Below are 21,953 nucleotides of genomic sequence, written 5' to 3'. Positions count from 1 at the left end.
CACACACCAGCATTTCCTATGCTTTTGGACTCTTTCTGACTCTTCTTCTTTCAAACAGGATTTACCCAAGTTTCACTTAAAATCTTTTTTTAAATTTTTTTTTAATTTTTTAATTTTTTAAAAATTTATTTATGATAGTCACACAGAGAGAGAGAGAGAGGCAGAGACACAGGCAGAGGGAGAAGCAGGCTCTATGAACCGGGAGCCCGATGTGGGATTCGATCCCGGGTCTCCAGGATCGCGCCCTGGGCCAAAGGCAGGCGCTAAACCGCTGCGCCACCCAGGGATCCCAGTTTCACTTAAAATCTTGCAACAACTCACTCTTAGGAATTTTATAAATTATTTCATCATTTGTATAAGTTAGGATTATATTTGCCTACATTTAAAGATAGCTGGTATCTTAGTCCATCTAGGTTGCTATAACAAAAAATATCCTACACGGGGTGTCTTAAACAACAAACATTTATTTCTCACAGTTCTGAAAGCCGAGAAGTCCAAGATTAAGGTGGAGGCAGACCTCCCTGAGCCCCTTTATTATTTTGTAAAAAAAATTATAGATAGATAGATAGATAGATAGATAGATAAAAGCAATTTTACAAGATCAACAGCAAAAATACATTATTGATTTCTTTGCCTTTCCTTAAGTAGGATTTTTCTTCATTTCTATTTCATCTATTTTTATCCATTGTTTAATGTTTCAAGATCCCCAACCCTGGAGAAATCCATCTGCCTAGCCCTATTTACGGTGAACTGCTCACTCTAATCCCAGTAAAAAGCAATGCTATTTGCATTGTGTTTGTTCACAGATTTTCTTTTAAAAAGCACATGCTAAAAAAAATAATAAAAATAAAAAAGGACATGTTAATAATACATGAGTTTATCACAGTCTTCTCTTATGGAGCTTATCTTAAAGTGATATATGTGCACTAACAGTGGGAGTTGTAAATTGGTACTATTTCTTTGAAGGGCAATTTGGAAAATATATAAAAACATCTTTTAAATGTTGATGTCCTTTGAAAAGGCAATTCTTTTAGAAAATTTCTCCTAATTTGTGAAATCATATGGTAGAATCAGAGGTTAGCAAAGTCTTGTTTGAAATCTCAAATAATTGGAAATATCAAAAATTAGGGCATTGATTAAATAGCTAATTGCATGTCCATACAAAAATTAATGATGTTGCAGAGATGCACCAACTGAAATGAAAAGAAAATTCAGAATATATTGCTAAGTGAAAAGAACAACTTATTAAAAAAAAGTATGTGAGGATCTGTTATCCTGTTTTTGTTTCTTTTAAGAATGTATAGGAAAAAGGATCTCTACTAAGGCATTAATAAATAGGTGGGATTATGAGATTATGGTTATGATATTCTCTGCTTACTTGCTCATATTTTTCTATTTTTCTCTGAAGATCACAGACTACTTGTGCAATCAATGACAACAATAAACAATGCTTTGATTGCTAGAAGAGTTATTTGAAAAATTAATGACCCTGCCAAGAGGTTAGGCATCACCCGTTCTTCCCAGCCCAGCTAAAATAAGCCTATTCCAGTACAGGTCTAGCCTTCTGGCAAAAGGAGATATGTCTTCAAAAACCAAGTTGTCTCATTTCACACCCGGACCAACAAGCAACTGCAGAACTATCAGGAATTACAGGTTTCACAACTGGAGGCTCTGACGCAGACAATTTGGCCCAAATTTCAACAGATACACCCGTTTGCTAAAGGAATGAAGGCTTCAAACCTCACTCACTGTCTCCAGAATGAATTAATATTTTATCAAAATTTGATACTGTTTCCTTAAAAAAAGATCTTTCTATATTTAACTACTCTAAGATACATAGCAAAATTAGCAAAGCATTCTGAACATCCTAGATTCTCTCAATTATAGCCTGTCTACATAGTTTTGGGATTATCATTGCCCTACTATACAATTATTATCATTATTAATCACATTATTGAGTACATACAACACACTAAGCACCATACTATGTACATTATATGTATTATTTAATTTGACTTCCTAGCCCACTTTAAAGCAGGTGCTTTTATTATCATATATAATGTGTGTGTGTGTGTGTGTGTGTGTGTGTGTGTGTGTGTAATTTGAGTCGGGTTATTACTAGCCCTGGTGGTAGACAAATATAAATGGATAACCCAGGATTTCTCTTCCCCATTTCCTAACAATACCTTGGAAAATGGGGATGATGAGAGTATCTATTCACAGGATGGTAGTGAGCTTTATATAAATGAATATATGACTATCACAAATAAAGCTGCCATACACATTCAATTTTTGAGGCTTTGTATGGATATGTTTTCTTTTCTCTTGGGAAAATGAATTAGTGGAATGGCTGGTTCATAGGGTTAGTATATGTTTAACTTTAAAAAAAATCTGCCAGATAGTTTTTCCAAAGTTGACATACCATATTATATCCTCATCAACAACGTGTGAGTTCTAGTTCCTTTAAATTGTTACCAACATTTGGAATAGTGATTTTAGCTATTCTGGTATGTGTATAGTAATACCTCATTGGTTGTAATTTATATTTTCCTAGTAGCTAATGATGTTGAGCACCTTTTCATGTATTTATTTGCCAACTATATATCTTTTTAAATTAAGTGTCTATTCAAATCTTTTGCCAATTTATCATGGGTTATTGTTTTGCTTATAATTGAGTTTTAAAATTTTTTGCATATCTTGGATCTAAGACTTCTATCAGATATATGATTTGAAAATAGTTTCTTTGTCTATGGATACTCCTTTTATTCTCTTACCAGTGTCTTTTGAAAAATAAAAACATTTAATTTTGATTAAGTCAAATCTATTCATTTTTTAATGAATTGTACTTTGGTTAGCATATCTAAGAGATATTCATTTAAACTATTGCCACAAACATTATCTCTTATGTTTTCTTTTTAAAGTGTTATAGTTTCAGAGGGTGCTAGGGTGGCTCATTTGGTGGAGGGTCCAACTTTTGATTTTGGCTCCAATCATGGTCTCAGAGTCATGGGATTGAGCCCTATATCTGGTTCTGCACTCAGTCTACTTGGAATTCTCCCTTTTCCTGCCCCTCTGCCCCTTCCTCTGCTCCATCTCTTTCTCTCTCTCTCAAAAGTAATAACTAAGTAAGTCTTTTAAAAAGTTTTTTATAGTTTCAGATCTAAGATCCATTTTGAGTAAATTTTTGTACATGGCATAGGTATGGATATAAATATAGTTTATTTGGGTTTTTTGCATATTGATACCCAATTGTTCTAGCACCATTTAAAGACACAAAATTGTCTTGCACCTTTGTAAAAAAAATCAGTTATCTATATATGTATAGGTTTATTGGTGGACTTTATTGTTTCATGGATATATTTCTATATTTGTACCAATACTACACTGTCTCAATTACTGTAATTATATAATAATTATTGATATCAGGGTTAGTTTTTAATTTTTACTTTTTCAATGAAGTTTTCAACTTTTTAAGGTCTTTTGCATTTTCATATGAATTTTAGAACCAGTTTGCCAATTTCTACTAAAAATCTGATGGGATTTGGATTAAGATTGCATTAAATCTATAGAACAATTTTGGGAGAAATGACATCATAATATTGAGTCTTCTGAGCCATGAACACAGTATACCCATTTTATTAATTTATTTAATTTCAGTGATGTATTGCCATTTTCAGTGTACAAGTCTTTCATATCTTTTGTCAGTTATATCTAATTAATATTTCTATATTATTATAGATGGTAATTTTTATTTCAATTGTTTATCATCAGTATATAGGACAACAATTGATGTCTATTGGTCTTATATTCTACAACCTTGCAAAACTCATTTATTCTAAACCTGCAATGGAATTGGGAGACTCTATTGAATTTCCTACATAGATTATTATGTTATCTCAAATAAAAATAGTTTTACTTATTCCTGTCCAATCAGGATGCCTTTTTAAAAAGATTGATTGATTGATTGATGATTGATTGATTTTAGAGTGGGTGAAGGAGCAGAGGGAGAAAGAGCCTTAAGCAGACTTTGTGCTGAGCACAGAACCAAAGATGGAGCTCAGTCTCAAAACCCTGTGATCATGACCTGAGCTGAAATCAAGAGTCAGACACTTAGCCAACTGTGCCACCCAGATGCCCCTGAATGCCTTTTATTCTTTTTATTACACTAACTAGAATATCCAGCATGATGTTAAATAGAAAGGAAAAACATTCAGTCTTTTACCATTAAGTGTATTATAGGATTTTTGGAGATATCCTTCATCATGATGATTATATGACTTTTCTTTTTGAAATTATTAATAAGGTAAATTACATTGACTGATTTTCAAATATTAAGCCAATCTGGCACTCCTGGGATAAACCCCACTTGCTTATGATGTATTATCTTTTTTATACTTCATTGGTTTAAATTATTAAGATTTTGTTTAGAATTTTTGCATGTCTGTTTATAAGGGATATTGTTATATAGTTTTGTTCTGTGAAGTCATTGCTTGGTTTTGATATCAGAGAAGAGTTTATAAAATACTATTTAAATATTTGGTAGAATTCACCAGTGAAGTGATTTGAACCTTTGAGTTTTCTTTTTTAATTACGGATTCAGGGATCCCTGGGTGGCGCAGCAGTTTGGCGCCTGCCTTTGGCCCAGGGCCCGATCCTGGAGACCCAGGATCGAATCCCACGTCGGGCTCCCGGTGCATGGAGCCTGCTTCTCCCTCTGCCTGTGTCTCTGCCTCTCTCTCTCTCTCTCTGTGTGTGACTACCATAAATAAATAAAAATTAAAAAAAAAATTTTTTTAAATAAAATAAAAAATAAAATAAAAAATAAAAAAAAATTACAGATTCAATTTCTTTAACAGATATGGGGTTACTCAGGCCATCTATTTCTTCTTGAATAAACTTTAGGAGTTTGTGTCTTTCAAATAATTTGACCATATCTTCCAAGTTGTTGAATTTATTTGCAAAAACATGTTTATAATAATCCCTGTTTGTCCTTTGATATCTGCAAAATATGTTGTGATGGCACCTTCCCCTTTTTATGCTATTGTTGTCTTACATTTACTAATACATGTGGTATAAACCCCATAATGCATTTTTATTATTATTTCGTCATTATTTTCATTTAAAAAGTAAGCTCTCTTTTCAAGAGACCTAAATAAGAAAAGCTCATATATTTACCATATAGTTGCCATTTCCAGTGCTTTTTATTCCTTTGTGTAGATCTATATTTCTGTTTGGTATCATTTTCCTCCTGCTTTCAGGACTTTATTTAACATTTCTTTTTTTCAGTCTATACAGTGTACTTTCCTTTTTTGTAGTTTCAAGTTTTTTTTTTAATTTTTTTATTATTATTTATCTATGATAGTCATACAGAGAGAGAGAGAGAGGGAGGCAGAGACACAGGCAGAGGGAGAAGCAGGCTCCATGCACCGGGAGCCCGACGTGGGATTCGATCCTGGGTCTCCAGGATCGGGCCCTGGGCCAAAGGCAGGCACTAAACCACTGATCCACCCAGGGATTCCCTGGATAGACACTTTTATTATTATATAGTGCCCTTCATCTCTCATTACAGTCTTTGGTTTAAAATTTAGTTTGGGGATGCCTGGGTGGCTCAGCGGTTGAGCATCTGCCTTCGGCCCAGGGCATGATTCTGGAGTTCTGGGATTGAGTCCCACATCGGGCTCCCTGCATGGAGCCTGCTTCTCCCTCTGCCTGTGTCTCTGCCTCTCTCTCTCTCTCTCTCTCTCTGTTTCTCATGAATAAATAAATAAAATCTTTAAAAAAAAATAAAATCTAGTTTGTCTGATATAAGTATGAGTACTCTGGCTTTTTTCTGATGTCCATTTGCAGGATAAATAATTCTCCATTCCCTCACTTTCAATCTGTAGGTGTCTTTAGGTCTAAAATATGTCTCTTGTAGGCAGCATATAGATGTTTTTTTTAAATCCTCTCTGACACACTTTTTCTGACACAAAAGACACTCTATGTCTTTTTATCAGAGCATTTAGTCTGTTTACATTCAGAGTAATTCCTGATAGATACGAATTTAGTGCCATTTTGTTACTTGTTTTATCATTGTTTCTGAAGATTTTCCCCATTCCCTTCCAGTCTTTGTCACTTTTGGTCTTCCTTTCCCACTCAGAGTCCCCTTTAATATTTCCTGCAGGGCTGGCTTAGTTGTCATGAACTCCTTTAGTTTTTGTTTGGGAAACACTTTATCTCTCTTTCTGTTCTGAATGACAGCCTTGCTGGATAGAGTATTCTTGGTTACATATTTTTCTCATTCAGCACATTGAATGTATCCTGCCATTCTCTTCTGGCCTTCAAAGTCTCTGTGGACAGATCTGCTGCTAACCTTATTTGTCTTCCCTTGTTAGGTTAGGGACTTCTTTGGTCACTGCTTTTAGGATTTTTTCTATATCTCTATATTTTGCAAATCTAACTACAATATGTCTGAGCGTTGGCATGGTTTTGTTGATTTTGATGGATGTATTCTGTGCCTCCTGGATTTGGATGTCTGTTTCCTTCGCCAGATTAGGGAAGTTTTCAGCTATAATTTCCTCAAATAAACCTTCTGCCTCTTTTCCCTTTTTTTTCTTCTGGAACTCCTAAGATACAAATTTAATTATGCTTTATGGAGTCACTGAGTCCCCGAAGTCTACAAACCTACAGTCTAGCAGCACAGTACACCCAGGCAGGCCAGCTGATGTAGGTTTGTCCAAGAAGGGCAGTTGCATCAAAGCATGAGGGTATAGGATTTAGAGTAAAGCACAGCAAAGAGCCAGTGTCCAGATTAGCTGCCCTTAGCAGATGTCTCTGTACCTATGCTGAGGGGCAGCAGGGAAATAGCACCCACCGGCTCTTTTGTCCCCGGATGGGCAATGCCACTTCTCCCAGATGTGCTCCAAGAAGGGGGAACCATCTTTTCCAGTGCATCCCAGGGGACACTGGACTGAGCCATCTGCCCTGGGGCTATCCGCACTCCTTCTCCACAGAAACACTGCAAGGCCCTCAGAGCTCCACACCGGCCACCCAGGGACCTCTAAAACTCCTGCCTTTGAGCCTGGTAGTTATAAAGACTCATGAAAATCAACCCTTCTGGCTTTCTCAATCAGTAGCTTTTGGGAAGCACTGTGTGTGTGTGTGTGTGTGTGTGTGTGTGTGTGTGTGTGTGGTCCCCTCTCCCTTTCTCTGTCTCTATCAGTCTCTCTTTCCCTGCCACCCATGAGCAGGACTCTCTTCCTTCCATAGCACTCCAAATTCCATTTCTCCCCCAAACCATGTCTCTGCACCTCCTACCTACCAGCTCCTACCTTCCTGTAGTTGTGCAGTTTGTTTTGTTATTCCTCAGATCAATTTCTTGGATATTCAGAATGATTTGATATTTCCTTAGCTGTGTTTGAGGCATGAGGCAAGCCTAGGGTCCTTCTACTACTCCATCACTTTAGCTCCTCTTCCTCTATAACATTTCTTAAAATGTAGGTTAGTTCTTTCATCTGATATGTCTGAAAAAGACTTTATGATTTTTCCCTTTTCTTTCCCTTTTTTTGTTTAAAAAGTTGAGATACAATTCATATGCCATAAAATTCACTATGGCATAAAATTCAGTGGCTTTTAATATATTCACAAAGTCATATGTTGACAAAATTCACAAAATTATTACCACTATCTAACTCCAGAACATTTTAGCACCACCACCCCCAAATCCATACCCAATGGTAGTCATTCCCCATTCTTCCTTCCTCCCAGGCCCTACTACACAAAGCTACTTTCTGCCTCCATGGCCTTCATTTTTGAAAGATATTTTTACTAGGTAAACAATTCTAAGCTGACAATTTGTTGTGTGTCTGTTTTTACAGTTCTTTAAAGGTATTTAAAAAAATAAAGGTATTTTTCTGTTCTTGTCCCATTGTTATTTTTAACAAGTAAAATACTATTTTCCTTATATATTTTCCCCTGTGATATAGCTTTCCCCTCTGGCTGCTTTTCAGATTTTCTCTTTATCACTGTGTTTGATCAATTTGATTATGGTATTCTGGTATAGTTTTGTTCATATTTCTTGTTTTGGAGGTCCATTGAGTATCTTGGGTCTGTGGGCTTATGATTTTCATCAAATTTTTTTAAATGGCTATTATTTCTTCAGATATTTTTGAGCTTCCACTTCATCTGAGGACTCCAGTGACATATGCATTAAGTTTGAAGTTGTCCCACAGCTTACTGATGCTCTTTCCTTTTCTTTTTTTAAAATTTTAGTTCCAGTATACTTAACATACAGTGTTATATTAGTTTCAGGTATACAATGTAATGATTCAACAATTCTATATGTTACTTAGTGCTTATCATGGTAAGTGTATTCTTAATCTCCTTCATCTATTTCACCATCCTCTACCCACATCTCCTCTGGTAACCATCAGTTTCTTCTCTATAGTTAAGAGTCTGCTTTTTCATCTTTGTCTCTTTTTCATTATTTGTTTTTTTTTTCTTAAATTCCAAGTGAGGGAAATCATATGGTATTTGTCTTCCTTTGACTTATTTCACTTAGCGTTACACCCTCTAAATCCAACCATGCTATTGCGAATGGCAAAATTTCATTCTTTTTAGTGGCTGAGTGGTATTCTATTCTATGTATATATAATATATATTATATAATATATGTTATATACATCACATTTTCTTTATCTGCTCATCTATTGACTGACACTTGGGCTACTTCTGTATGTTGGCTATTGTAAATAATGCTGCAATAAACATAGTGGTGTATATATCTTTTTGAATTAAAGTTTTTGTTTTCTTAGGGTAAATACTGGATAATGTGTTATTTCTATTTTTAATTTTTTTGAGGAACGTCTGGATCATGTGATATTTCTGTTTTTAAGTTTTTGAGGAACCTCTATAATATTTTCCACAGTGTGTGCATCAGTTTGCATTACTACTAGCAGTGCATGATTCCGTTTTCTCTACACCCTTGCCAACACTTGTTTCTTGTGTTTTTTATTTTAGCCATTCTGTAAAGATGTGAAGTATTATTTCATTGACCTTTTGATTCACATTTCTTTAACAATTAGTCATATTGAGCATCTTTTCATGTTGGCCATCTGTATATCTTCTGTGGAGAAATGTCTGTTTACATCTCTGCCCATTTTTATTTATTTATTTTTTAAAAGATTTTATTAATTTTTTCATGAGAGACAGAGAAAGAGAGAGAGAGAAAGAGAGAGAGAGACAGAGACAGAGACGCAGGCTCCCTCACAGAGGGAGAAGCAGGCTCCATGCAGGGAGCCCGACGTGGGACTCAATCCCGGGTCTCCAGGATCACACCCTGGGCTGAAGTTGGCACTAAACCCTGAGCCACCTGGGCTGCCCTTCTGCCCATTTTTAATTATGGTCTGTTTGGGTTTTCTTTTTTTCCCTTGTTTTATGTTGCGTTGCATTTCTTTCTTTCTTTCTTTCTTTCTTTCTTTCTTTCTTTCTTTCTTTCTTTCTTTCTTCTCTTTCTTTTTTGCATTTTATGTATTTTGGATACTAACCCTTCATCAGATATGTCATTTATAAATATCATCTCCCACTCCATAGGCTGTCATTTAGTTTTGTTGACTATTCCCTTTGCTGTGCAGAAGCCCTTTATTTTGATGTAATCCCAATAGTTTCTTTTTGCTTTTCTTTCCCTTGTCTCAAAATATATCTAGAAAAATGTTGTTATGGTCAATGTCAGAGAAAGAGACATCCTAGATCCTCTCTTCTAGGACTTTTATGGTTTCGGGTTTCTGGGATTTTGATAACTCCAGTTTCATTTTGTTTGTTTTGTTTTGTTTTGTTCAGTACTGCTTTGGCTATTCAGGTCTTTTGTAATTCCATACAAATTTTAGTATTATTTGTTCTAGTTCTATGAAAAAATCCTATTGGTATTTTCATAGGAATTGTATTAAATTTGTAGATTGCTTTGGGTAATCTTTGGAAATATCTTTCCATTTGTTTGCATTGTCTTCAATTTCTTTCATAAATGTTTTATAGTTCTCAGAGTACAGGTCTTTCATCTCCTTGGTTAAATATGTCCCTGGGCTTTTTATTATTTTTGGTGCAACTGGAAAGGGGATAGTTTCCTTAACTTCTCTTTCTGCTACTTCATTATTAGCATGTGGAAATGCAACAGATTTCTGTATGTTGATTGTATCCTTCAACCTTGCTGAATTCATTTATCAGTTCTAGCAGTTTTTTGGTGGAGTCTTTAGAGTTTTCTCTATGTAGTATCATGTCATCTGCAAAGAGTGAAAGTTTTACTCCTTCCTTACCAATCTGGGTACCTTTTATTTCTTTTTATTGTCTGATTGCTTGTGGCTAAGACTTCCAGTACTATGTTGAATAAGAGTGGCGGAAATGGACATCCTTGTCTGGTGGAAATGGACATCCTTGTCTTGTTCCTGACCTTAGGGAGAAAGCTCTAATTCTTTCCCCATTGAGTGTGAGGTTAGCTGTGAGGTTTTCAATCTTTTTTAATTTATTGAGACTTGTTTTGTGGCCTAATATGTGATGTACTCTGGAGAATGTTCCATGTGCACTTGAAAGTAATGTGCATTCTGTTGTTTTAGGATAGAAGGCATCTGATCCCGTGTGTCATTTCAAACCACTGTTTCCTTGTTTATTTTCTGTTTGGATTATTTATCTATTGATACAAGTGAGCTGTTAAAGTCCCCTACTATTATTGTATTACTATCAATTAGTTCTTTTATGTTTGTTATTAGCTGCTTTATGTATTTTGGTGCTCACATGTTGGATGCATAAATATTTACAATTGTTGTATTTTCTGTTGGAATTTTCCTTTATGATTATATAGTGTTCTTCCTCATCTCTTCTTACAGATTTTGTTTTAAAGTTTATTTTATCTGATACAAGTATTTATACAAGTATTTATCTGATGCAAGTATCTGATACTCTTCATGTCCATTTGTATGATTAATGCTCTTTCATCTATTCACTTTCAATCTGCATGTGCCTATAGGCCTGAAATGAGTCTCTTCTAGGCAGCATAGAGATGGGTCTTACTTTTTTATCTATTCTGTCCCTCCATGTCTTTTGTTTGGAGAGTATAGACCATTTACATTCCAAGTAATTATTGATAGGTATGTACTTATTGCCATTTTGTTGATTGTTTTGTGGGGTTGTTTTTTTTTTTTTTCAAGTTTTCCTGTTTGTTTCTTCTCTTGCTGTCTTATCTCAGTTTGCTGGCTTTCTTTAGTAATATACTTGGACTCCTTTCTCTTAATTTTTTGCACATCTATTACTGTTTTTTTTATTTGTGGTTACCATTGACTTTGTCATGGTAACTACATCTTCTGCATGTAGTAGTCTCTATTGAGTTGATTTCATTCTTTACTTCCCCTCCACACACACTTTTTTTTTAAGATTTATTTATTCATGAGAGAGAGAGAGAGAGAGAGAGAGAGAGGCAGAGACACAGGAAGAGGGAGAAGCAGGCTCCATCCCAGGAGCCCAACACGAGACTCGATCCCGGGACTCCAGGATCGCGCCCTGGGCCAAAGGCAGGCGCCAAACCGCTGAGCGACCCAGGGATCCCCCACATGTTTTAGGTATATGATATCATTCTTTACATCCTTTTATTTTGTGAATCTCTTGAGTGATTTTGTATAGATATACATATTTTTATACTGCTTTTGTGCTTCCTACATTTCTTACCCCTACTATGGTCTTTCCTTTCCACCCTATCCTTATGGGATTTCTCTTGTATGTAACTGTTTTCCTTTTTCTTACTTTTTATAATTCTCTCCTTATCACTATTTTTTGCTGTAATTACTATTTGTCTTGACATGGACTTCCTTGGGTTGATTTTCTAGAGGCTGTCTGTGCCTCTTGGATCTAGATTCTATTTTCTTCCCTAGACTTGGGAAGTTTTCAGCTATTATTTCTTCAAATATGTTTCCTGCCTCCTTTCTCCCTTTTCTCCTTCTGGGATCCCTATAATGCAAATGTTATTATGCTCTTTAGTGTCATTGAGTTCCCTAAGCATCTTTTTATTCTTTATTATTATTTTCTCTCTCTCCTATTCAGCTTGATTGCTTTCCATTACTTGATCCTTCAGGTTGTTTATCCATTCTCCTGCTTCCCCTAGTCTACTATTTGTTCCATCTAGTGTATTTTTTATTTCATTTATTGAATTCTTTATCTCTGGCTGTTTTTTTCTTATGTGTTCTCTTTTTTTCTATCAGGGTCTCACTGAGGTCCTCCATTTTCTCAAGTCCCATGAGTATCTTTATGACCTTTACTTTAAATTTTCTATCAGTTATATTATTTATCTTCATTTTGTTTAGGTTTCTTGTTGTGATTTTTTTTCCTATTCTTTCATTTGGGTCATATTCCACTGTCTCCTTAATTTGTCTAACTCCCTGTGTCTGTTTCTATGTGTTAAGAAATTCAGCTACATCTTCTGCTCTTGAAAGTAGTGGCTTTTGAAGTGTAGTGTGCCCTGTTCACCAGAACTTGGTGCTTCAAGCATGTCTCCTATGTGTGTTGTGTGCACCCTACAGTTGTGGCTTTCACCTTCAACACAATCATCGGCAATGCTCTCTTTGCCTGTTGTGGGCAGGGTTTGGTCCCTTTGTTGTTAGTGGGCCAGTCTGGGGCTGGGATCTATATTAGAAAGTGACTCGGGGAAGAGGCAGAGCAGGAAGAAAGTTACTTTAGCCAGGATGGTTAAGAAAGGCCTCTCTAAGGAGGTAACACTTGAGCTGAGTCATGAAGGATAAGAGTAAGCCAGCCTTATGTGTTAGTTACCTATTGCTGCATAACAAACTACCTCAAAACTTAGTAGCTTAAAACAGCAAATGTTCATTACCTCATGATTTCTTTGCATTGATGATCAAAGTGTGGTTTGGTTGGGGGTCTCTGACACAGCCTCTCACAGACTAAAATCTAGATATTAACTGGACCTGCAGTCAACTCAAGGCTCTATTGGGGGAGGATCAGCTTACAACCTCGCCCACATGGCTGTTGGAAGACCTTAGGTTCTTGCTGGCTATTGGCTTGAGATATCAGTTGCTTGCCACATGGGTCTGTCTGTAGGGCAGCTCACAATTGGCATCTGGTTTCCTTCAGAGCAAGCCAGTGATGAAATGAGAAAGAAAGAGTGCACCCCAAATGGGAACCACCTTCATATGTAACGCATCACCTCCACTGCATTCTACTTGCCAAAAGTAAGTCACTAAATCCAACTTATACTCTAGGGGTGGGGATTACACAAAGGTCTGAATACCAGGAGGCAGGAATGGTCAGAATCATCTTAGAGGCTGCCTACCACACCATGCAAAGAGCTGGGAAAGAGTTTTTAAGGCAGAAGAAGGAGAAAATGCAATGGTCCTGAGTAGGGGAAATCCTAGTTGTGTTTGAGGAAGCCAGTGGAGGTAGAATGTACTGAATCAAGTCAAAACAAAAAAGTAGTAGGAGATTAGGTAGTCAGAAGGTAGACCATGCAGTGCTGAAAAGAAGTTTTGATCTTATTCTTTGTGCAGTGGGGATCCAGTGAAGTGTTTTAAGAAAAGGAGTCAGTGATGTATTCCAACCCCTCAACATTTTCCAGAGCTCTATGGTAGATGTAGCCCCAACAGGATTTGACGGAGCAAATGTGGTGGGTGAAGGAAAGAGTCTCTTCTGCTATAAATAAATAAATAAATAAATAAATAAATAAATAAATAAAATTTAAAATCTCAGTGGTACCTAAATACCTATTCAACTAAGTCTAAAGACTTCAGGATCCTAATAAAATATTCTCAAGCTATTCTTCCAGCCTGATCTCCTACCACCCCCCCCCCCAACCTCCAGTCAAAGTGAAGTTTTTTGAGCATGCACTATGTTTTCCTGTCTTGAGCTTATGCCATTTCCTTTGCCTAAAGGTCTGTCTCTACCATCTCCACATGTCAAACTTAAACCTTTTTGTCAAGATCCTTCTAAAGTGCCACCTTCTATGTGAAGCCTTTCCTGTTTCTTTTCTTCTTTGAATCCTTTCTGTTGTTTGTTTAATCCACATTGGGATTTTACCATGTTTTTCCTACTATCAGTAGTTTATGTCTAAATTGTAAGTTTCTTGAGATCAAGTGCTCTGCTTTCTTTTATTTCTGTAGCCTGTGCACTACCCAGAGCTTTAACATATATAATCACTATTCAACAAACATTTGTCAACTTGAATTAAACTGAGAACTAAATGATTATAGCACCTTTAGTTGGCTGAGAGGGCTTCCCAAGAAATAAGAATTTCTCTTTGGTTATATTAAGCTATAATTTTCCTATTACAATTCACAAGTCCTACACAGTATGTTCTTTGATCATAATGGAGTTATTAATTATTATAATTATTGTTAATTATTAGATATCAATAACAAATTTTTATTAGAGAGACCTCCAAATATTTGGAAACTAAATAACACACTTCTAAATAACACATAGGTGAAAGAAAGAATTAAAGGAGTAATTAAAACATATTTTGAACTGATAAAAATAAAAACATAACAAGTGAGAATTTATAGGATGCTACTGAGATAGTTTTGAGGGGGAAATTTATAGTATCAAACACTTGTATTAGAATAGAAGAAAGGTTTAAAATCAATAACCTTAAGATACCCACACACATGCACACACAGCAAATTAAACCAAAAGTAAGCACAAAAAAGAAAATAATAAATATCAAAATATAAATCATTAAGTAGGAAACATAGAGAAATCAATAGAACCAAAAGCTGCTTCTTTGAGAAAGTCAATAAAAATAAAACACTATGAGACTTATAAGAGAAAAAAGAAAGAATACACACATGACAAATAAAAGAGCAGTTAGGTGACATCACTTCAGATTCTATATGTAAGAACAATAAGGATTATTATAAGCAACTTTATGTCAATAAATTTGACAACTTGGATAAAATAAACAGTTTACTTGAATTACAAAAATTATCAAAGCTCACTCAAAAAGAGATAAATGCCTATATCTATATTCCTTATATCTATTTAGGAAAATGGGATAATTCAAAACCTTCTCCAAAGAAATTCTAGACTGAGATGACTTCATGAGTAAATTCTATCAAACATTTAAAGAAGAAATAATGCTGATTCTACACGAACTCTTCCAAAAATAACAAAGAGAAGAGAATAATTCCCAACTCAACCTAGGAGGCCAAGATAAGGTAGTACCTTTAAAAATGAAACAAGACAAAGATATTACAAGAAAAGAACACTATAAGCCAAAATCCTTCATGAGCAAAAATTCCATATAAAATGTATAGCAAATTGAATTCAACACTATATATGTTTTTAACACTATATTAAAGGGATAAAAATATCAGGTGACTAGATGAAATTTATCTCTGGAATGAAAGATTGGTTTAACATTTGAAGATCAATCAATATACTTCAGCATACAAATTAAAAATAAAAATCATGTGCTTATCTAAATAAATGTCCAAAAGTACTTAACAAAATTTAACATTCATTCCTGATAAATACTCTCAGTAATCTAAAATTAAAAGGGAATTTCTTCAACTTCATAAAGGTCATCTAAAGAAATCTACAGCTACCATCATACTTGATGGTTAAAACCTAAATACTCCCCCCATAAGATCAGGAACCAGAAAGAATGTCTGCTATTATTGCTTTAATTCTACACGGTACTACTGGTTCTAGCCAGTGCAATCGGGAAAGAAAAAGAAATAAAAAGCATTCAGATTGAAAAGGAAGAATTCAAACCATTTTTGTTTGTAGGTGACATGATCGTTTATGTAGAAAATATGATGGAATTTTTTTAAAAGCTATTAGAACTAGTAGCTGACCGGCACTTGGGTGGCTCAGTTGGTTAAGCATCTACCTTCCTCTCAGATGATGATCCCAGATCCTGGGCTTGAGCCCTGCATCAGGCTCCCTGCTCAGTGGGAAGCCTGCTTCTCCCTCTCCCTCTGCCTGCTGCTCCCCTTGCTTGTATTCTCTCCCTCTCTGTCAAATGAATAAATAAAAATCTTTTTAAAAATAACTAATAATGGATCAGTAAGGTTGTAGGTTACAAGATCAATACAAAAATCAATTCCATTTCTCTGCTGGCAACAAATATTCAGAAACTTTTATAATAACATAAAAATACAATCTACTCAGAGATAAACTTGACAAAGAGGTGAAAGACTTGCACACTAAAACTACAAAATATGTCTGAAAGAAATTAAAGAAAATCTAAATAAAGGGAAGGGTATAATTCATTCATGGATCAAAAAACTGACTATCATAAAAATGTCAACTATCTTCAAATGTATTTATAGGTTTAATACAATGCCAATCAAACTCCCAGTTGGATTTTTTTGCAGTTGACCAGCTGATTCTAAAATTCTTACTGAAATGCAAAGTATCTAGAATAGCCAAACCACTCTGAAAAAGACAAACAAATTTGGAGGTATAACAGTACCTGATTTCAAGAGTTAATATGGGGGCACCTGTGTGGCTCAGTCAGTTAAGTATGCAACTCCCGGTTTCAGCTCAGGTCATGATCTCATGATCACAGGATTGAGGCCCCACGTTGGGCTCTGTGCTTAGCAGGGAGTCTGCTTCTCTCTCTCTCTCCCTCCTCCCTTCTACCCGGTGCTCCCTCACACACTGTCTCTCTCAAATAAATAAATAAATATTTTTAAAAAGAATTATTATAAAGTTACACTAATAAAAGCAGTGCAGTATTAACATAAATTTAGAAAAATAAATCAATGGAACAAAATAGAAAGTCCAGAAATAAACCTAAACATATACCTGAACAACTGATTTTGACAAAGGTGCAATGATAATGCAATGGTGAACAAATTGTGCAGGAACAAGTATATATATATATGCAAGGTAGGAACTTAGATCCGTATCTCACACCATATGCAAAATTTAACTCAAAATGGGTCATAGACTGAAACGTAAAAATATAAACCTGTGAAACTTGTGAAAGAAAATATGAGCAAATCTTTGTGACCTTGGGTTAGGTAAGGATTTCTTAGACACAACATCAAAAGCATAATTCATGAAAAAACAGTGATTTATTGGATTTGGTTAAATTAATAACTTCTACTGTTTAAAAGAGACTCTTATACTAATATTGACAAGACATATACTGGGGGAAAATCTACATCTGATAAAAGATTTGTTTCCAGAATATATATTCTCAAAACTCAACAGTAAGATAAGCAAACCAATTAAAAAAACCTGAGTGAAACAGTTGTGCAGACAATTTAAGATATATAGACAGCAAATAAACATAAGAAAAAGATGTTCATTGTCATTAGTCATTAGGGAAATGCAATTCAAAACTATAATAAAAAATAAAAAAATTAAAAAAAAACATGGGACGCCTGGGTGGCTCAGTGGTTGAGTATCTGCCTTTGACTCAGGGCGTGATCCCAGAGTCCCCGGATTGAGTCCCACATCAGGCTCCCCTCAAGGAGTCTGCTTTTCCCTCTGCCTATGTCTCTGCCTCTCTATGTCTCTCATGAATAAATAAATAAATAAATAAATAAATAAATAAATAAATATTTTTTTTTAATTTTTTTTATTTATTTATGATAGTCACAGAGAGAGAGAGAGAGAGGCACAGAGACACAGGCAGAGGGAGAAGCAGGCTCCATGCACCGGGAGCCCGACGTGGGATTCGATCCCGGGTCTCCAGGATCGCGCCCTGGGCCAAAGGCAGGCGCCAAACCGCTGCGCCACCCAGGGATCCCCTATAAATAAATAAATAAATAAATATTTTTAAAAATGAATTTAATAATAAAAAACCATAATGAGATAATAATACATAGCTATTACAACGGCTAAAATTCAAAAAGCTTACCATACCAAGTTTGGGAATCTGGAGGAGCTGAACTCTTGTGAAGGTCTGGTAACAATGTGAATGTTACACCCACTCTGGAAGACAATTTGGCAGTTTCTTAAGAAGTTGAACATACAATGACCGTATAATCTGCCCAATCCATTCATAGGTATTTACTCAAGAGAAAAAATAAATTTATGGCCAAAGACTCACACACAAATGTTTACAGAAGTTTTATTTGTAATAACCAAAATCTTGAAACAGTTCATCTACTTATCAGTAGGTGAATAGGTAAACAAACAATGACATATCCATAAAATGGAATACTACTCAAGAATAAAAAAGAACGAACTATTGCTACATATTACAACATACATGAATCTTAAAATCATCATGCAGAGTGAAAGAAGCCAGCCAAGGAAATGTACATATTATATGATTAAACTATAGAAAATTTAAAAATAATCTACAGTGACAGAAAAGAGATTGGTGGCTGCTTGGAGATAGGGGACAAAGAGGTGGGAGATAGGGGACAACGTATAAGCAAGAACTTTAGGAGATGATAGATATCTTCACTTATGATTGTAGTGATGATTTTATAGGTGTATAAATGTATGAAAATTATGCATTTTAAACAGGTAGTTTATTATAAACTCTATAAACTTTATTAAAAATGTATATGAATAAACTTTATCTGTGTATAAAATTATACCTTTTTAAAAAAATAAAAAATAATAAAATTATACCTTTTTGAGTATACCTAACATATAATAAGCTATATATAAAATCTTTTTTTTTTTTAACTTGGGCCCAGAGGGGCACCTGAGTGGTTCAGTCAGTCAATCAAGTGTCTGCCTTTGGTTCAGCTCATGATCCCAGGATCCTGGGATTGAGCCCCACATCGTGCTCCTGCTTAGTGGGGAGTCTAACTCTCCCTCTCCATCTGCCTCTCCCCCGGGTCATGCTCTCTCCCTTTTTCTCTCTCTCAAATAAATAAATAAAATCTTAAAAAAAAAAAAAAAAAACTTGGTCCAGAAAGGAAAATGTCACTTCCTGCCATGTTTCACTGGCCAGTGAAAGTCATATGTCCATTCCTAAGGCCAAGAAAGTGTATTCTTACCACGTGTCTGGAAAGAAAGAGTTGACTATTTGTGTATATTCCTAATGACTACCATACTCAGCAGTAAGCATAATGGTTGTTTTTTGTTTTGTTTTTTCATAAACAGTGTATGTGCTCCCTAAGTGAGCATTGGTTTTTTATAAATAGAACACTTGTCCCAGTTGCTACATAATAGAATTCACATTCATTTGCAGAAACACCAAACAATAGTAAACTTAGGAGTCCTTACACAAAAGTCTTGCAAAGCTTCAGCTGGTTTGTTTATAATGGTGCGGAACACAATTTAAATCAAATTGGCCAAGTAACCCAGACCTTTTACTAATAATTCTGAAATTAGTGTTTCTTAGAATCTAAGCAAATAAATAGAACTAGGAGAAAACATGAACAACCATTTGGTCTAGCTTCTGTTTCCTAGCAGATTAAGTGTAATGTAAATCCTAGAAGAGAGATGGAGCCTCAGAGATTCCAAAATGACAAATTCCTTTTCTTGCATTTATTCTCTTCATAGTTAAGAACTTGTTTCTCATGTCAACTAAAAAAAATTTTTTTTAAGATTTTATTTATTTATTCATAAGGGGCACAGAGAAGGAGGCAGAGACATAGGCAGGGGGAGAAGCAGGCTCCTCACAGGGAGAACCCCAGGATCACTACCTGAGCCAAAGGCAGACGTTTAACCACTGAGCCACCCAGGTGCCTCCCCAAATTTTTTTTTAATTTAAACTAATTTCATTTTGTTCTGTTCTTATCAGTCACTTTGATGAACTGGTCAGACATACTAAAAAGCTCTATGGCATAGAAAAAGATTAACATCCTTAATGTACTAAAAACTGTTCTATGGCATAGAAAAAAAGGTTAACATTCTTAACATACTAAAAACTCTTGTACGTCAGTATGCAAAAAAAACATTTTACTTATTTTTCAACAACATGGCAGATTGTGTTAATACAACCCCTACTTCAACTTAGCAGGCCTTCTTTCTCAAAAACACATTGAAATGCTGTGTCTGCTGTACTATTTTCTGTACTTTTTATATGTACCTTTAAATATTTCTAGTTTTTTAAAAGATAAACATCCCAATTAAAAATGGTCTAAGGGTACAGGTAATTCACAAAATAAAAAATATGTATATGAACAATAAGCATAAGAGATAAAGAAGTAATTGCTTACTCAAAAGAAGTAATTAAGCCAAAATAGAAATTAGATGCCACTTCAGGTGTAAAATTGGAAAATAATTTTAAAATGAAAATGTCCAGTATTATCTAGGCTATCCAACCTATATTCACAGTAGGATAATCAATTAGTACAAACTTGTTCATTGTGTCAGAGTAATGGGATTGGGCATATTTTCAGTTTTCTTCTTTCCCCTAATACACATCTCCTAAGTTTTGTATAATAACCACATACCACTTTAGTAACAAAATAAGCACTTTTAATTGAAAACAATATTGCTTTTTTCTCTCACCCTTCTCTTCTCTATGCTAACCAATTCCAATTTCTTTCATCTTTTCATACAAGCCCAATTTTCATTCTGAAATTGTACTTATCAAAATTTTCAGAACTTTCTTCATTTTTTCCATGTCCTTTATTCAATTTAGCTTACTTTCTAAAGTATTCTACTGTAACTTGTTTGAATTTTTGAAAAATGCTTTCTGGTTTCTCTTTTAAATAATAAAGTTAGCCAGGCTGCCAGTTAGCTCAGCCAGTTAGAGTGTGTTGCTAATAAGACAGTTATATTTACTTTGCATTTCACCAAAAGCATCCATTAGCCAGACTGACATTTAAGAACATGTTATACTGTGTTCTTTTATCCAAAAAAAAAAAGATAGACTTATTAAACACCTTTTAGATACTCTGATACTGTTACAGCAAAGATGTATGGGTATCAATGTATGTGAGTAAACATGTGTGTGTATGTCCATTTGTATAAAACATGTGACAGTCACTGGGCTTAGTGCCTTATAAGCTTGGCTTCACTAACTAGTCACAACAATCTTATGAGACTACTGTTATTATATCTATTTAACAGATAAGTCTTAGAGAGGGGCTGTAACGTGCCAGAAAAGAGCTGGTAAGCTAAGCCTTGCAGATGGCATCCAGGAAGGGAAGCAGTTTATGTACAGAAATAAAACTACGTACAGACAGCCTATGAGAAATGCCACAAATGTGACAAAAAAAAATGTAGAATTTTCTGGACCTTCACTGAGTTCAGTTAAGTCTGTCCCACACAATTGGCTTCATGGGTATGTGAACAGAGCAGTTGCATAGTACCCCAAGTGCAGAAGGACTCTGAACACTTGGAGTATAATGCCCTCCAGTTGTCGTCTTTAAATTCTAAGTAATTTTTCCTTTGAATTTGTGTTTTGCAAGTGAAATCTGATGAACATCAGAGCATGTGCCAAGACCTTGGAGCCTTCAGCTCACACGCAGTCTGCCTGCTGTCAGCTCCCCACCTCCTGGCAGTCAGCTCCCCATCTCCTTGACAGTCTGCTTTCTTCACCTGATGCCTGGGGCCCTGCCTACCCTCTCCCTCTCCTCAACCCCCTTTCCAGGTCACCTATTCCCTTGTGAAGGGATGGCAACCAAGCTGTTTCCACGGTGTGGAAGGGGTATAAGGAGTGTCCATGTTCTACTGTGGCCCTCTGCACCCAGTGGGTCCTTGGGCTCAGGCCCAGGGAAGGTTGAGGTTGGGCATGTTCACCTGGGGTGCTTTGCGGCAAGGCTTGGCAGCATCTTTACCCAACGCTACAGCACCACAACTGTTTGGAGGGCAACTCGCAGGGTACAGGCCTCTTGCCCACTTCCAGTCCAGGTACCGAGCAAGTCGTGGCATTGAGCTGCAATCTTTTCTGGGCCCACTGTCTGCCTCAGAGTCTGTGGCTGGAGGGAGGGAGTGCCTGTGAGGACCTGCACCTACCCTGCGAGTATCCCCTGATCAAGGGAGAGTTACATTAAATGGCAATTAAAAACACCATGACAGATCAAGAAAAGAAAGGAAAAACTTTGTATAATACTTTT

General features: G+C 35.7%; 1 protein-coding gene and 1 long non-coding RNA gene across 5 annotated transcripts in view; one reads left to right on the top strand and one right to left on the bottom strand.

Annotated features, from left to right (window-relative positions):
- LOC144280797 (uncharacterized) overlaps positions 1-2,289 on the top strand; it is a 33,935-nt gene extending 31,646 nt beyond the window's left edge. The window contains exon 3 of the long non-coding RNA XR_013349209.1: positions 1,409-2,289. This is a non-coding gene — a long non-coding RNA (uncharacterized LOC144280797). The remainder of the gene's footprint in view (positions 1-1,408) is intronic.
- The window catches only part of LOC144280794 (uncharacterized), a 53,302-nt gene that overhangs the window by 21,166 nt on the left and 10,183 nt on the right, over positions 1-21,953 (bottom strand). For 2 of the 4 annotated variants that reach the window (XR_013349206.1, XR_013349205.1), the window contains exon 2: positions 17,845-17,913. Coding sequence is in view for 2 of the 4 variants with exons in the window: in XM_077843194.1 (XP_077699320.1) it covers positions 17,840-17,913 (74 nt within the window). In the remaining 2 variants the exon portion in view is untranslated. Of the gene's footprint in view, positions 1-17,839; positions 17,914-21,953 lie in introns of all 4 variants that reach the window. The other 2 variants (XM_077843194.1, XM_077843193.1) reach the window with 1 other exon arrangement.

Source organism: Canis aureus, chromosome 12 (assembly GCF_053574225.1).
Source record: "Canis aureus isolate CA01 chromosome 12, VMU_Caureus_v.1.0, whole genome shotgun sequence".
NCBI classification, from domain to species: domain Eukaryota; kingdom Metazoa; phylum Chordata; class Mammalia; order Carnivora; family Canidae; genus Canis; species Canis aureus.
This window is presented reverse-complemented; position numbering and strand designations above follow the sequence as displayed.